At 40.9% G+C, this 13,777-nt stretch overlaps 4 protein-coding genes across 6 annotated transcripts; 2 read left to right on the top strand and 2 right to left on the bottom strand.

Annotated features, from left to right (window-relative positions):
- Window positions 1–351: 351 nt before the first annotated feature.
- ndufa11 (NADH:ubiquinone oxidoreductase subunit A11) lies at window positions 352–3,605 on the bottom strand. Its single transcript, XM_026996525.2, has 4 exons — window positions 3,484–3,605; window positions 2,171–2,263; window positions 650–772; window positions 352–468 (listed from the first exon to the last, which is right to left on the bottom strand). Exons 1-4 carry the CDS (start codon window positions 3,560–3,562, stop codon window positions 356–358), a joined length of 408 nt encoding a protein of 135 aa, XP_026852326.1. The 5' UTR covers window positions 3,563–3,605; the 3' UTR covers window positions 352–355.
- Window positions 3,606–5,047: 1,442 nt separating this feature from the next.
- Window positions 5,048–6,448, top strand: vmac (vimentin type intermediate filament associated coiled-coil protein). Of its 2 annotated transcripts, XM_026997063.2 has the most exons (3): window positions 5,048–5,441; window positions 5,569–5,769; window positions 5,962–6,448. In XM_026997063.2, exons 2-3 carry the CDS (start codon window positions 5,579–5,581, stop codon window positions 6,314–6,316), a joined length of 546 nt encoding a protein of 181 aa, XP_026852864.2. In that variant the 5' UTR covers window positions 5,048–5,441; window positions 5,569–5,578; the 3' UTR covers window positions 6,317–6,448. The 2 variants fall into 2 exon arrangements, with proteins under 2 accessions (XP_026852864.2, XP_026852858.2); XM_026997057.2 differs by having other exon boundaries at window positions 5,048–5,769.
- A 1,449-nt stretch (window positions 6,449–7,897) lies between these two features.
- Window positions 7,898–9,885, bottom strand: larp6b (La ribonucleoprotein 6, translational regulator b). Its single transcript, XM_026996351.2, has 3 exons — window positions 9,782–9,885; window positions 9,449–9,662; window positions 7,898–9,082 (listed from the first exon to the last, which is right to left on the bottom strand). The coding sequence occupies exons 1-3, from the start codon at window positions 9,883–9,885 to the stop codon at window positions 7,994–7,996; spliced, it is 1,407 nt and encodes a 468-aa protein (XP_026852152.1). The 3' UTR covers window positions 7,898–7,993.
- Window positions 9,886–11,770: 1,885 nt separating this feature from the next.
- On the top strand, window positions 11,771–13,534 carry gadd45ba (growth arrest and DNA-damage-inducible, beta a). Of its 2 annotated transcripts, none has more exons than XM_026996341.2 (4): window positions 11,771–11,969; window positions 12,139–12,240; window positions 12,352–12,577; window positions 12,691–13,534. In XM_026996341.2, the coding sequence occupies exons 1-4, from the start codon at window positions 11,926–11,928 to the stop codon at window positions 12,802–12,804; spliced, it is 486 nt and encodes a 161-aa protein (XP_026852142.1). In that variant the 5' UTR covers window positions 11,771–11,925; the 3' UTR covers window positions 12,805–13,534. The 2 variants fall into 2 exon arrangements, with proteins under 2 accessions (XP_026852142.1, XP_026852132.1); XM_026996331.2 differs by having other exon boundaries at window positions 12,688–13,534.
- The last annotated feature ends 243 nt before the right edge of the window (window positions 13,535–13,777 follow it).

Below are 13,777 nucleotides of genomic sequence, written 5' to 3'. Positions count from 1 at the left end.
AATGGTCCTCTTGACAAGTACTTTGCATGCCACAGATACTGCTGAGCTAATAGAGGCACTGTGTATAGCAGAACTGTAACTGAAAATCTGTACTGGTAAATGGATAATACCCATTTCACTGTTGTGCACACCGACCTCTTGTCTCCAACAAAGTTATTAGTTAACAAAAAGATTACATTAGTGTACAAAATACAAATATACTACTCTTCATCCTTATTTTGCTTTTTGAAACAAATATTACCAAAAATGACCAAGTACTGCTTGAGCATAAAATAGCACTCAAGATCATTTTTTTCAAACAGATTTATTTAAGGAATATACAATATGAACACTGTAATAATATAAGATCATGGTTTTACAGCTTGGGTGGACCATACAACCTCCAACCTTCCATCTTGCCAACCTTGGTAAACATGGCCACCATTCCCAAACCAAGACATGATGCTATGCCAGTCATAGCACTGTGAGCTGTAAAGAACAAAGCAGATTAGAGGCTCAGAGTACAAAGCTGACAATTACATTTCTATTTGATATCACAGTCTTACTGAATGTCATTCCAAACATCGATCTTTTTTTAGCAGTCTTACTGGTCACTGGTATTTCAGTCCACATCTATGGCTGACATTTTGAAGTGCTTGCTGTTACTCACTTCGAGCTCCAACAAAGGCACCCGATGCACATCCACCAATGAAGTAGTTTTTGGGGTCATCAGGAGCATCCCTAGCATGTGCGCTAAGACAAGTGACGACTCCAAATATCGCCCCTAGAGATGCTGGAAACATTACAGCTAACTGGTTATTATATATACTTCAGCACCATTTAATGATACTTCTTGTTTCATCACTACAGTGCTTTTCCTTGTTTATGAAGGCATTTAGTTGAAATTTACGGCAAGTCCAACGAGTACTAAGATAAATAACGCGAATAAGAAGTATGTTGAGATTTATACATAATGGGGATACAAGCATTTGAATCACCTGAGGATGGACTAATAAAAAATTTATCAGCTGCATTATTCAGAGGTATGAAAGTATTAAAAAGCCATTCCTCACAGTGGCACACACTTAAAATTATCCTGAACATGAATCATTCTGGGTTAATTAAGGAACCATCATTGTGATATGTTAGTTAAATGGAAGGAGTGTGTATGTCTGCAGAATATGTGAATACACTTATATATTAACTATTTTTAGGTACTATAATTCTTTAAACAAATGAGACTCGATCCAAACTGATAAAACGGTAAAAGCCAGGTTTTTAAAACCTAGCAGTAAAAGCCAATATAGTTTCCAGTACCAGATATCAGAAAACCACTTCTATCAGAACTTCTAGATATTTGTGTTTAGCTGTAGTCTACATGAAATAATTATTTCTTTATGACCAAATGTTTTGTTAAATTTTTTAGATAATAGGAAATGGAGTCCACAAAAAAACATTATTTTCATAATGGGATATGGCGTGTTACATATTTAATATAAGATGAAAAGACATCTGAACCCTTGTTTAACTGTGAATATACTCAACAGCTTTACTTTGCTAAATCTAGTTTCTGAAATATACAACCTAATTTCCAAAACATCACTCATAACCAACTGATGTTTATTGGTATCTAATTGACAATTAATCTATTATCAGATAATTATATTTTTGTTTGTAATTGTATTTAAATTATTTATAATAATTCTTATTTAATCTCTGCTTCTAAAAAATACTGCAAGCCTTCAGTTCAATATCCTAATAACAAGTGGAAAATGAAAATCAAGTATGTTGGGGAAATTAGATGTATTAAGGAAAACAAATATGAAAAACTAATCTCTACAGATTTTTATGTAGCTCTGTACATGAGTGTCAATAATTTACTTTGAAAATTGCCTAGACTTATATCTGATGCAACGTCACATTGCAGTAATAATACATTTTTGTAAAATTAATATTTAACAGTAATACATTTACAAAAAAAAATCCAAAACAAAACATGTACTGAAAATGATCACAGCAGGTTTAGACATTAATCTTAAATCCTCAAAAAGGAAATGTGTCTAAACACCTTTTTAAAAATGTTCCTATTGGTGAGCCTTTAAATCAGGATTTTGTGAGAATTACACAATTGGCACCCATGCTGTGCAGTCAGGTTTAAACAGTAGAAAACAGTAAGATGTTTACTACATACCCATAGTGACTGTGCCATTTGCTGCCCTTGCCAACGCTTCAACTGCTGTATCAGGCTTGAATGCCACTATATGATATGCTGAGCCAATAAGCCCTGAAAGAAATCCCATATTATAGTTATAACAGTTAAACAAGAAAGAATCATGCCTGCCCATCCAGAACACAGAGGAATTAACAGATCAAAATTACACCAAACACAGATCAATATGTAAAAGATAGAAGCAGCAATATTATGATTTTGAGCAATCATTTGCTTAGATGGATACACCGTACATATTTTTGTACATCGAAAATTGGTAAAGAAAATGTGGGTTTGAAAGTAGGAGGTCAAAGGTTCTGAAGAATAAGAAGGTTGGTTAAGTATACGATTATTCAGACAGATTATGCATTTATGTTACAATTAGAGACAGCAGGGTATCTGCTGCTAAACAAAATTTGTCAGGTAGAGGGTGATGTACTGTTGTTCTGGTGTTTTTACACCCACATGTGTCACTCTTGGGCTGACAGTCTGTCATCCAAAAATCTGAATCCTTTGGTCCTGAAGAGTTTCAGGGTGGCTTACAAAAATTCTCAGGACAAAAGATGGGCTGTATTACCTTTGCAATACACAAGGTATTTAAAATGGGTGTTGAGTATATATGAACTGTTTACAGCACCCAGTTTCTTTTATATTTCTGGTGTCTATTACTTTTACATAGAACAACTATTTCAAATTTTCCAATAACTGCAGTGCTATTTAATTGTCAATGTAGGAGTCCCTCCATGGTTTCTAGAGGCCTACATATAGACCAATAAGACACTATGTATAGTATTTCATAAAAGTGAACATGATGAGGCAGGATCATTGTGTTTGCTGAACGGATCCGATTGGATTGCTCAGCTGAATTTCACAGTGAAGCCCAACACCTTAAAGTATGATGACACTTTAAAAGACAAGAAATATAGCTACTAAGCTGAACAGACCCTTTATCTACTTCAACATATTGCATATTAAGGTTCAGAATGGGGAAAGGGATAAAGAACGAAGCCCAGGGATAAAACAGTATGAGGGGGGCATTGTAAGAAGACTGCGAATAAAGAGCTCTGGGCTTCTGATAAACATTTTAATACTGCTCAGTAAACCAGGTAAGCTACCTTTCATTTCGTTAATATTGCAGTAAAGAGATAAAACCTAAAACCTTAGTTATCTTATCTTAGCTAGCTCGTTAAAATTAGCATGTAAGCGTCACCTATTCGACTAGAGCACCCACATAATATGTTCACACGCAGTTAGCTAATCTGAGATAGTGCGACAGAAATACCCAACACACTTACCAATGGCAGTGCCCAGTTTAGTAGTAATGAATGTCTTTTCGACGCAGTCTTTACCTTCTTGGAGGTCCCAATAACCCATTTTGGATACAAGGGCACACAAAGCATCGCGAGAATACTTCTGTGATTCTCGCGTTCTTTTTTTTTTAATTTATCTTTGTTGCTCGCAAGCAAATACCGCCACCTAGGCAATGGGAATCCAACACCATTTCATTTACTTTACATAGGTTATCACAAAATAGCCTACTACATACTACCGGCGTTCTCACTGGGCCCCAAATCAAAGTTGTACCACCTGGTCACTATGGGGTCCCTTTGACAGTAGAACTCCTGCACCATTCACTCCACTTAACCTTGCTAGCACTTAATGTTCACGGTGCAATGGTTAAAAAAAAACACGGAAAGACCAAAGTGTCTTGAAGCGTTTTTACAATGCTTAAACTCATCAAGAGAAGAAACAACAGAAACTGGCTTCAAACAATATTAGCTCATAAAAATTAGATAAGATTTTTTTTTGCCACATTTAACACTTAAAAAACGTATTAAAGGAAGAATAATCGGTTCATGAATCACTTATGTTATTAAGCGTTATTCATACACTTGAAAAAGCTTCGCTGGCGTATGGCATTTTATATTATTTGGCTTCAGAAATCACACCTCCCGTGACATTTGAACCATGGGACTGAATGGTGTCCAATGTTCAATTGCAATAATATATAATCTGGGTACTTTTCGCTTACTAACTGGGAATACTAAGGACATAAACTAATGTGAGGCAAAATGTAGCAGATTTTTACGTTCCAGGAGTATGTGCTGCGGCTAATCTTTTTAGATTCCCATTGCAATGTCATCTGTGAATTTTTACTATATCTGCACAGATATCTTGTCATATTTATGATGAAAACTGATTTTATACCACAAAAGTAACTATTTTAATCATAAATGTTATTTGCCAGCTTGAGTGAGGGTAAGTTGCATAAATCACAGAATTCACAATTATTTGAATCTCCCCAGTGCTGATTGTAATGTAGTGCAGTCTTGAAGCATGTATATAAATCACAATGAGAGTTAGCTAAGGTAACGTCCAGTCACTACACAGTGGGTTATGTTGTAACAGAAGTAACACTGAGAAAATACAACGGGACAAAACAAGTCCATATGTTAATATGTCCCATATTAATTTAGAAAAGCCATTTTTTACATTCTTGTCCACAGTTGTCCCTCAGAAACATACTATAGATGCCATATAAATAGATTGCATCATCCTGCAATTCTATTTTTGGTTAGGAATACGGTATATTTGTCATGTTTGACCCAACCTGTTTTCACTAAAAAAATATCTGGATGCAGATATTTTATGTATTTAGGTTGGGAAGTTCATTTGGCTCAAGTAACGCTTTTGGGTGAATTGTCCGAAATGGCTTGCGTGGGAAACTAAATGTACATGTTAATTTGTAGCAGAGCTGTACATGACGCTTGCATAAAAATGACTTGACACCTCGCACACTTCAGCGGGCACATGCAAACAAGTGTGGGTGCTGTTGTTGAGCTTCACTTCCGGGGCGGAGTAGCTACAGGTTGCTATCTTGTTGCGAAGTTGCTGTAGCAAGACCCAAGCACGTCGGCCGAGTTGAAACTGAGTGGAAAACAGAATTTGGCGCTGTTGTCTCCGCACAGGATTACGGCTGAGGAAATTCTCTCCTCATTTCGTGACAGGCTTTTTCCGTTTGTCAAGAGCCGTGGTCAAGGAAGCAGGCTACGCAATTATTGAACAAGTTTGTGGCTATGAATTTTAGCTTAGCTAAGCTAAGATAGCTGGTTGCTAGCTACCGTTTAACGGCGATGAATGTGAAGTAGGCTGATATCGACGTCCTTGTGCCCGTGACTCAGCGCCTCATCACGCCGGTAACCTAAACGTTACGCCGCGCCAACGTCGCTAATGTGACCGCGTCGGTTGCGAGGTGAGCGGGTCAAGCTAGCTAGAACACCAACACCAGTACCAATGACCAGTGAAACCCGCGTGTAGTCGCACTTGGCCACTAATATCCGTTCATCCGGCTGATCCCAGCTCTCGTTGCTTCTCGGCAGGGTCTCGGACATGTCGTCTCCGTCGCCGGTACAGATAAGGGAGGCGAATGCGCACCTGGCCGCTTTGCACGGACGAGTGGCGGACCTTGAGCACAAGCTAGAGGCAGCTGAAAACACTGTGCGGGAGCAGGCGGAGAGTTTAATACGGAAAGATGAGCAGTTGAGGGCGGCAACCCAAGAAATAACAAACAACAAGGACAGGTAAAAGGAATAATCTTGAGTTATATCGTACATGAGTGTGTTTTTTTTCTCTTCACTGTTTGGAAAGGTGTAGCACCACTGGGGTTTGAGGTCACCATGCTTTAGTAATATTGTTTTAAATCTGCTTACCAACATTACTTCCACCCATTTGACCAACTAGCCTAATTTTATATTTCTCTGTCCTTTTTGAAGGGAGATTTCCTACCTCCATGAAAAGCTTTGTCAGTCAGAGGATTCCATTCAGAAACTCCAGCACATGGTCAAGGAGAAGGATTCTTTGATTGGCCAGCTGCAGCACCGTTGTCAGCTGCTGGACAACATCTGCAAAAGCCGTCCCTTATTAGATAGTATGCTGGCCCAAATGGCCGAGGCAGAACGGATGGGCCCTGTTATTGACTTGACCAGACCCACGGGAGATGCATCTCTCACCGATGGAGAGTCCAACTGCAGCCCCAGTGGACTTTCAAATCACAAAGACTTTTCACTCAGCGAGGACGACATGGATGATCAGGAGTTAGATGGTGTGGTGTTTGGAACTACGGTATGAAAAATGGGATGGAACTTTTGTTTTCCATGCTTTTGTGTTTTGGGCAGATTTTAAAGGTGCTGGTGGAAACAACAGTAAATACTATGAGAATTGTTAACCTGCATCTGATTCAGTATATATATATATATATATATATATATATATATATATATATATTTTATTAGTTTTTTTTTTTCCCATCCAGCTGTGTATCCATATCCATGTTTAGACCAATGCCGTTCATTATATTAGCATGAATGTGATTTGAACAAGCTGGTCCTATGTCAGTATCTTGGCAGAACTGTGTTGGGAAAGCAGACCTAGCACTATGGGCAAGGTGATGTAAATTTTACATTATTCTTTGTACATTTGGATCACAGCCTAATTCCTATTTATTTCAAGGTTTTGTTATTTGCTTTAAATCAGCCAGTTTTAAAACGTTTTACATTTGACCAATCTGTTTAAGCTTTTTTCTTTCTTTTTTTTCCTTTCTTTTAAAAAAAGGTATACTGCACTTAGTTGTATATTCTACCAATATTTTTAGTAATAAATCACAGGTCAAGTACATATCAAAAAGGTTACAGTTTATAGATTAAATGGAAGAGCTACTGTTTTACTGGGCCAGGTCAGTCAAACCTCTAATTTGTGATGAGTTGGAAGTTTCCATTATGAAGTAAACCATAATGTTGCCTGAAAGTGTTTTGTTTGCAACTAATAATGATCTTGCAGCTTTCTGTAATTGCTGCTTTATTTATATTTATTTGATGTCAGCACAGGATGTTTTGTTTGTCTGGGTATGATGTTGATGTTTGGGTCATAAACTCTTTTTCCAGCTGCATATTTTAATCCTTATGAAATCTGTCTATGCAAGCTAAAAAAAAATACTGTATCTGTATTTGAGTCAACACTTTGTCCATGATTATTTGAAAGAAGTTTTACCCATTTTTCATTAAGTTCTCCAAGGCTCTGATTTCAGTATGTAACTTGCATATTTTCTGGTAGTGTCTCAATGTCTTATTTTAAACAGTACAGATAGAAAAGAAATCTGTTCAGTATCTTTTTGTGCAGTGGCAAATTGTTACTGCATCATGATAGAGTACTTGTGTTATCAGGGCATGGGTGTCTTGCTGCTGCCCATTAAGAAGAGTGTATGAATGCTACCTTTTTATTTTCTACAGTTAATTGGTGCCTCAAAAACATGGTCATTTGGTCTATGGAATTATTTATTCTGATTACATTAAACTATTTTGTTATTCTGTGATGGCTAAATTTTAGTGTCACTTTGTTATAAAATAAAAATACACTATTTGAGAGAGTGGCAAGAGCCTCTTTCCCCATCTCAGGTTGCAGGTGTCTAAACATAGGACAACAATCAGTTGGTTTGGTTAGATGAGATCATGACATTATCAGCCTCTGTATGTGAATTCACATTCCCATTAGTAATTTACAATACTGGTTGAACTGTTGTAGTATGTAACATGCAAAGAAAACTGCAACCTCACTCAAATACTCATCACAAGGTCACCTTTATTCATTTTCATTGAATACTTTTTTTTCTTTTTTTTTTTATATAGCAATCAATTCTTCTCTTGGATATAAAGCAGTGTATGCTGGTGTCTAATTAAACTGTGGTAAAAAGTGCTTTGCACTGCTGATCATAGACCCACAAGTCACCTGCAGAGAATCACCAGTGCATCACTATGGCAATAGCACCTTTCCTCTCCCAATGGAGTTGTGGAATCCTTTGGTGCCGTCAGGTCCCTGTGGCTGGCGCATAACTAGCACACCCAGTGACCTTTTTACGTGACTAGGTGACAAAGGGCAGCTTTTCTCTGGATGCAAGGCCTGGGCAGCATTTTTGCGGCGCTGGACCCACGGGCTCCCCACATTCCCTGTGCTGTCCTGGGTGTAATCCGCAGAGCACTTGTTTCTGCTGTAAGTGGCACTGCCAACTGAGGTTGGCGTGCTGCTAAATGGAGGCGTTGCCAGAGGGGAGATGGCATGGCCTCCGGGAAACAGCTTACGCGGCAGGAGGGGGCTTCCGACAGGGCTGCCCAAGGGGTTCCTGTAGGGGTCAGAGCAGAAAGCAGACGCCCGTGGGATGGCCAGGGGGCTGCCGTACAGGGCCTGCGGACGGGACACCCTGCGGTTAGGACGCGGTGAGGCTGGGGTGAAGTCTGACTCAGAGGAGCTGTAGAGGGCAGAGTCCTCCATAGAGTAGAGGTGCCTCTTGGCCTTCCGGTTTGGCTTCTTGGAGCCATCGTTCTCGATGCTCTCCTCCGACTCCTCACCGTGGCACACTGACTTGCGCGTGCCTCGACTGCCAAGGAGCGCCACGCGGATACCCTTACCCCCCTGCTGCTGCTCCGCCACTCCGAGGGCTTCATAGGCCTTGCGGGCACCGTCCAGGTACTCAAACTCCACCACTGCACATAACTTGCGCCCCAGCTCTGCATGCTTCTTGGCATAGCGCCTGAGCTCAGCAGGGACCTCCTTCCCTGGCCGGAGGATACGGAGGGATGTGATCGTACCATACAGACCAAACACACACATTGCAGCCTCCATGAAGTCCTGCTGCTCCGCTCCAGATCCCCCACTCTCTGTTCCCTCGGTGGTATTCCCCAGGAAGTTCCAAGCCAGCAGCAGCTTAGTGGTGGGAACACACAGCAGCCAGTCAGGAACAGGACATCGGCGTCGTACCTTGGTGCCTGCCTCGTTCACCTCCAGCTGCTGAGAAATCCGTGCAGCAGCCAGTGTGGTACGCCAATCACGCGTCAGATCCCTGATCTAGCGAAGCACAAAAGCCAACATCCAGCAAATCACAACCAGCCTTTTGTGAAATGTTGGATCCATCACTTTATTGACTCCACACTTGCTACACAAATTCATTAGTATTTATTTATTTATTATAAAACACCTTGCAATTATACAGTTGTAGGCTATGCATTGTGTTAGCCATTCTCGATCAATGTTTATTTTCTGATCAGAGGACCAATCTCTGCCTAGCAGTAACGAACACCATTGTGCTAGAGACTCTTGCACTGACACCATGGTAACATCAACTACAATATCAGCGTTGCTGGATCCATAAGTGTCAGGTAGAGGTCCTGTGGTTAGAAACCGAAAAGTGATTAATCTGAATTTTTGACTCACCTTTTTGAATGATGTCAACAATTTGAGGCTGACATAACCCATCTTGTTCCTCTGAATGTGTTTTAACAGGAAAGCGTCAGCCTCCAGATTTTCATCAGAAAGGTAGTGTTCAAGCTGGGTGGCTATTTTTTGCCTCAGCTCGCTTGATGGTGGAGTCCACACTTCAGCCTCACACCCTTCCTCTTCAAAGACATCAGTCAGTTCTGTTGAACTTCTGTAAACCAATTTTCATTTGTGACTTGAAAACATGTTTATTACTGGCTGAGTTTATTTTAAGAAGCCAGATTATTGCAATTAGATCAGTTCAGATTAGTTAAAGGCGATAGGTCTTACCCATCCAAACTATCATTTAGTCCATCATCAGTGTATAAGAACGGATCTTTTGAAAGCGCATTCTCGTCACTGGGAAAGATGCCCGTAAAGGCGGGTAAAGACATGCTGCGGACAAACGGTGCTTTTATGCACAATACAGGTTTTCGCTTAAAAACACGAGGCGAAAGTCATAAATAGATCACATATTCCTGCTACTAAGACGTTTCCTAACCTGTTGCCCTTCCTGGACGGGCTTTCCCGTCTAGCCGCGCGTAACCTAAGGCCAGCTGAAATGTTTTAGACTCCTGATTTTAAATGGCCACGCGTCACCAGTGAAAAACAAGACCATTGGGCAAAGTCGTAATTGTTCTGCTTTGAGCTTCTCAACGGTGTGCACAAGGCCTGGCTAAAGTGGCCCGAGAAAGAGCCCGTTTGCCCTTTTTTGGCTGACCTGTTCCTGTCGAGTAAATAACAACGGTTTTATTTTTGTTGCTGTGTCTACATAAATACGAGTAACCCATAATTGTTAAAGGAAATCGAAGCGCAGTGCCATGCCCCCTTGTTTTATACACAACAATTTCTAATATTTCTAAAGAAACTAAACAAACGTGTAAGCATGCTTTTCTCCACGATCTTGCCTACGTGTTTGAGGTGTTAATTCTAGTATATGCTAGCCAGATCTGAAAAGGTGTCTGTCTAATGGTGTGTATTACAACTCCGTGGATACCACAGGGGTTCCAGAGAGGACAATGATGATAGCTAGGCCCACTAACACCACTATTGCATAAAATCGTGTAAAGAACGTCACTACCTTTTCCTTATAGTTACTTTCCTGTGTATTACGACCTTGTGTATTAAGAGGGAGCAGGCAGCGCGCAGCTTTTATGGGAAAAAACTATCCAGTAAGCAATACGTACATACAACCTCTGCTGGAAATCAGATCGATGGCTTGCATTTTCTTATGTCCCGCACAAACCTGATCCGTACATGACAGTGTATGCTCTTTTGTTAACATTTACAAAACTTTGCATCGGGTTCCATTTATCATTAGATTTTTTTATCGCAAGGTGGCACTCGCCAGGTGGCGCTCGCCGATCAGCTAGCTCATCCCATAAATAAACTGACCTTGTAGAGTGTATATAGATTTCTTTCCCGCTGTAGCAAAAGCACAACAAGAACCCATAACATTAAGGTCCTGTGACTTTCCCGGACTATAATTAGACCCACTGGAACTTGAACAGCGAATGAAGAAAGTTCCAGGTAATATGGATAAACTCTTATCACCCTCGGGGGAGTTTTCAAAAACAGCGCGTTATGCAAAATGCAAATACAGCGTTCAGGCCTAAAGACAATATGAATATAAAACAATAACAACATATGCGCATTGGCTCGACAAAGGCTTAATCTGAAATGCTTCCTCTTACATGCATGTTTCTTTCACAGTGCAACTTTATTAAAGGTACCTTTATTAAAGTACCTTTATATAAGCTATAGCATAGACTTACAAAGGCAACCCCTGCAAAAGCTAGTACTATAGCAAACGTTAAAAGGTTTAACGGGCTTTATTGCACGGATTTATTTATTTATTTTTAAGACACTTAAATGTGATGTATTTAATCTATATGGCCCACATGGAATTTAAACTACCAATACCATGTATATGATGTGCAAATCGAGCAGGCCTGCATCATAATTAGGTACAGTGATTTTCATGATGCAGTTTTCTCAATTTTTACTGCAATGAGCGCATCCAAAGGAAAATAGAAACCAAGGAAATTCCATCTCACTTAATGTGACATAAACAAGTAGATTCTGTGATGGGGTGGGGGGGGGTCTTTGAAACTGCCCACGTGGGCTCTAGACATGAGGTTCTAGAAACCGCCAATTGCTGGAGAGACAAAGACGTTTGCTGACGGCTTCTGACCAATGAGAGAACGTGCGTTGGCAGAAGTCACGCCCTCAGAGCGAAAGTAGATATAGTCCTTCAGTTTCGCTAATACCCGGCAGAAGAGACTTGTCAAGTTAAAGGAGTGAGACCGACGAGCAGGATAACTCGACTTGAGCAAAGCGTGTTTGGATTACTGTCTTGGCGACACATTCTTATTGGAATTAATCACTTGGAGTTCTTCTCGGAGCTTTTGGATTGCATATTATCTTTAAACAACATGACTCTGGAAGAAGTCGTTGGATGCGATATTACTGATAAAAAGTAAGTTCAACTTTGAAGTGTGCATTGTCTTGACCTCGCATTACATATTGCATGCATGAGCACAAATCGTGACGGGATGGCACGATTCATTAGGGCCATTCTAGGTAATGTGCAAATAATAACTGCAAATATGAAGCTAGTTGCTTACCAGGTTTGCACTTCCTTATAGGATGGAAACCGTGAGCCAAGCCTTAGAGGAGCTACTCGTAGCAGCCCAAAGACAAGACTGTCTTACTGTCGGCGTTTACGAGTCTGCAAAACTGATGAATGTGTAAGTATCTTACCCCTTTTGCCTATATGAACGACATTGTTAGTGTCAATACACTGAAACATGTTTTACTCACCAAAATACTTAAACTAACGAGTTTTCTTTTCACCGCAGCGATCCAGACAGTGTGGTGCTGTGCATTCTGGCGACGGATGAAGAAGACGAGGATGATATTGCACTTCAGATTCACTTCACGCTCCTTCAAGCATTCTGCTGTGAAAACGACATTAATATCCTGCGCGTGTCCGGCTTGCGACGCCTGGCACAGGTCCTCGAGGAGCCGAGCACCGTGGAGAACAATAACAGCGAGCCAAGAGACTTCCACTGCATTTTGGTGTCTGTAAGTATCGATTTGCTTGCTTGTTATTAATTGCGTTAAATAGAATGAGTGGCGGATGCTATTGAAGCGATTTATCCTAATATGGCTTTCTGTTTGCGTCTTCCTAAAAGCAGAACCCTCAGTGCCAGCCGCTGAAATGCCAAGCGTTGAAGGAGGTGGGCAACTACTGCGACGAAAGCCGCTGCAAAAACCAGTGGGTCCCCTATCTGTCTCTGCAAGAGCGCTGAACTCCACAAGTCGTCACCGCGTGGAAAGAATAGAACCGCCGCTCTCTGAGAATGAAAGGGGCGCTCGGAAAAGGGCTTTTTAGCGCTCTGCATCAGCCACCGCTGACTGCCGCGTCAGGTGCAGGGGCTGAGAAGAGAGGAAAGTTCCTCGGACTGTGCGCACGGTGCGTTTGACTCCGCAGGCCATTGCGTCCTCCACGGAAGGGAGCGTTTTTTTTGTTTGTTTTTTTTGGTTGGTTTTTTTGCGGCGGCGGAGGAGAGCCATAGGAACATGAGATGCGGAGGTCTCGCCTACCGCTGCACGACGCGCTGGAGTTCCTGCATGTGGGTCGCGTGGGAGCGTGCGCACTCGGTTTCATCTGGGCGATGGAGAGAAACTGAGAGTCCGTCGTCAAGAGTGTGGAAACCTAGCTGCGGGTCACTCGCTGGCTCTTTTTTTTTTTTTTTTATTTTTTTTTTTTTTTTAACCCTTTTTTTTTAGCCAACTTATTTATTTGTTGGACTATCATCTGTAGAAGCCGATAGACATGGGGACTGCATCTGCTTATTGTGACTGCAGAGAGGCCAGTTTTGTAAGAGATCCTGATGTTTTTAAGCCACTGGTGCAACATATGAATTAATGTTTTAACTTATTTTCCATAATTTAAACAGAGTAATATATGGGTTTCAGCTCATGTGAAAGTCAATGATGTTTGCAATGCTGTTAATAAATTATTGTTTGGAAGTGAAACATTTTGACTATTTGTTGTAATTGGGGTGTTGGGGTGGTGGGCGGTGGGCAGGTAATTTTCGAGTACTTATGATCTCTGCCTGCATACAACAAAACGAGGGACTTGGTGCAACTGTTCAAGCCAACCGCCCTAAGTAATGTGCATTTCACACTCCGTTTGCTAAAGGAGAGTCTTCACATCCTCATCTAGTGGAATCTGCGTCATATCCTTACTATTACAAAACCAGTTGCAACACTGCACTA

Source organism: Electrophorus electricus, chromosome 26 (genome assembly GCF_013358815.1).
Source record: "Electrophorus electricus isolate fEleEle1 chromosome 26, fEleEle1.pri, whole genome shotgun sequence".
Classification (NCBI taxonomy): Eukaryota; Metazoa; Chordata; class Actinopteri; order Gymnotiformes; family Gymnotidae; genus Electrophorus; species Electrophorus electricus.
This window is presented reverse-complemented; position numbering and strand designations above follow the sequence as displayed.

Excerpts from the sequence above, each read along its gene's own strand:
- vmac (XM_026997063.2), top strand. The coding sequence starts at position 5,579 with ATGTCGTCTCCGTCGCCGGTACAGATAAGGGAGGCGAATGCGCACCTG. Across the intron at positions 5,770-5,961 it reads ATAACAAACAACAAGGACAG|GGAGATTTCCTACCTCCATG; the intron begins GTAAAAGGAATA and ends TCCTTTTTGAAG.
- larp6b (XM_026996351.2), bottom strand. The coding sequence starts at position 9,885 with ATGTCTTTACCCGCCTTTACGGGCATCTTTCCCAGTGACGAGAATGCG. Across the intron at positions 9,663-9,781 it reads CTAAATGATAGTTTGGATGG|AAGTTCAACAGAACTGACTG; the intron begins GTAAGACCTATC and ends ATTGGTTTACAG. Across the intron at positions 9,083-9,448 it reads TGTTGACATCATTCAAAAAG|ATCAGGGATCTGACGCGTGA; the intron begins GTGAGTCAAAAA and ends GTGCTTCGCTAG.
- gadd45ba (XM_026996331.2), top strand. The coding sequence starts at position 11,926 with ATGACTCTGGAAGAAGTCGTTGGATGCGATATTACTGATAAAAA. Across the intron at positions 12,241-12,351 it reads TCTGCAAAACTGATGAATGT|CGATCCAGACAGTGTGGTGC; the intron begins GTAAGTATCTTA and ends TTTTCACCGCAG. Across the intron at positions 12,578-12,687 it reads TCCACTGCATTTTGGTGTCT|CAGAACCCTCAGTGCCAGCC; the intron begins GTAAGTATCGAT and ends TCTTCCTAAAAG.
- ndufa11 (XM_026996525.2), bottom strand. The coding sequence starts at position 3,562 with ATGGGTTATTGGGACCTCCAAGAAGGTAAAGACTGCGTCGAAAAGACA. Across the intron at positions 2,264-3,483 it reads TAAACTGGGCACTGCCATTG|GGCTTATTGGCTCAGCATAT; the intron begins GTAAGTGTGTTG and ends GATTTCTTTCAG. Across the intron at positions 773-2,170 it reads AAATGGCACAGTCACTATGG|CATCTCTAGGGGCGATATTT; the intron begins GTATGTAGTAAA and ends TAATGTTTCCAG.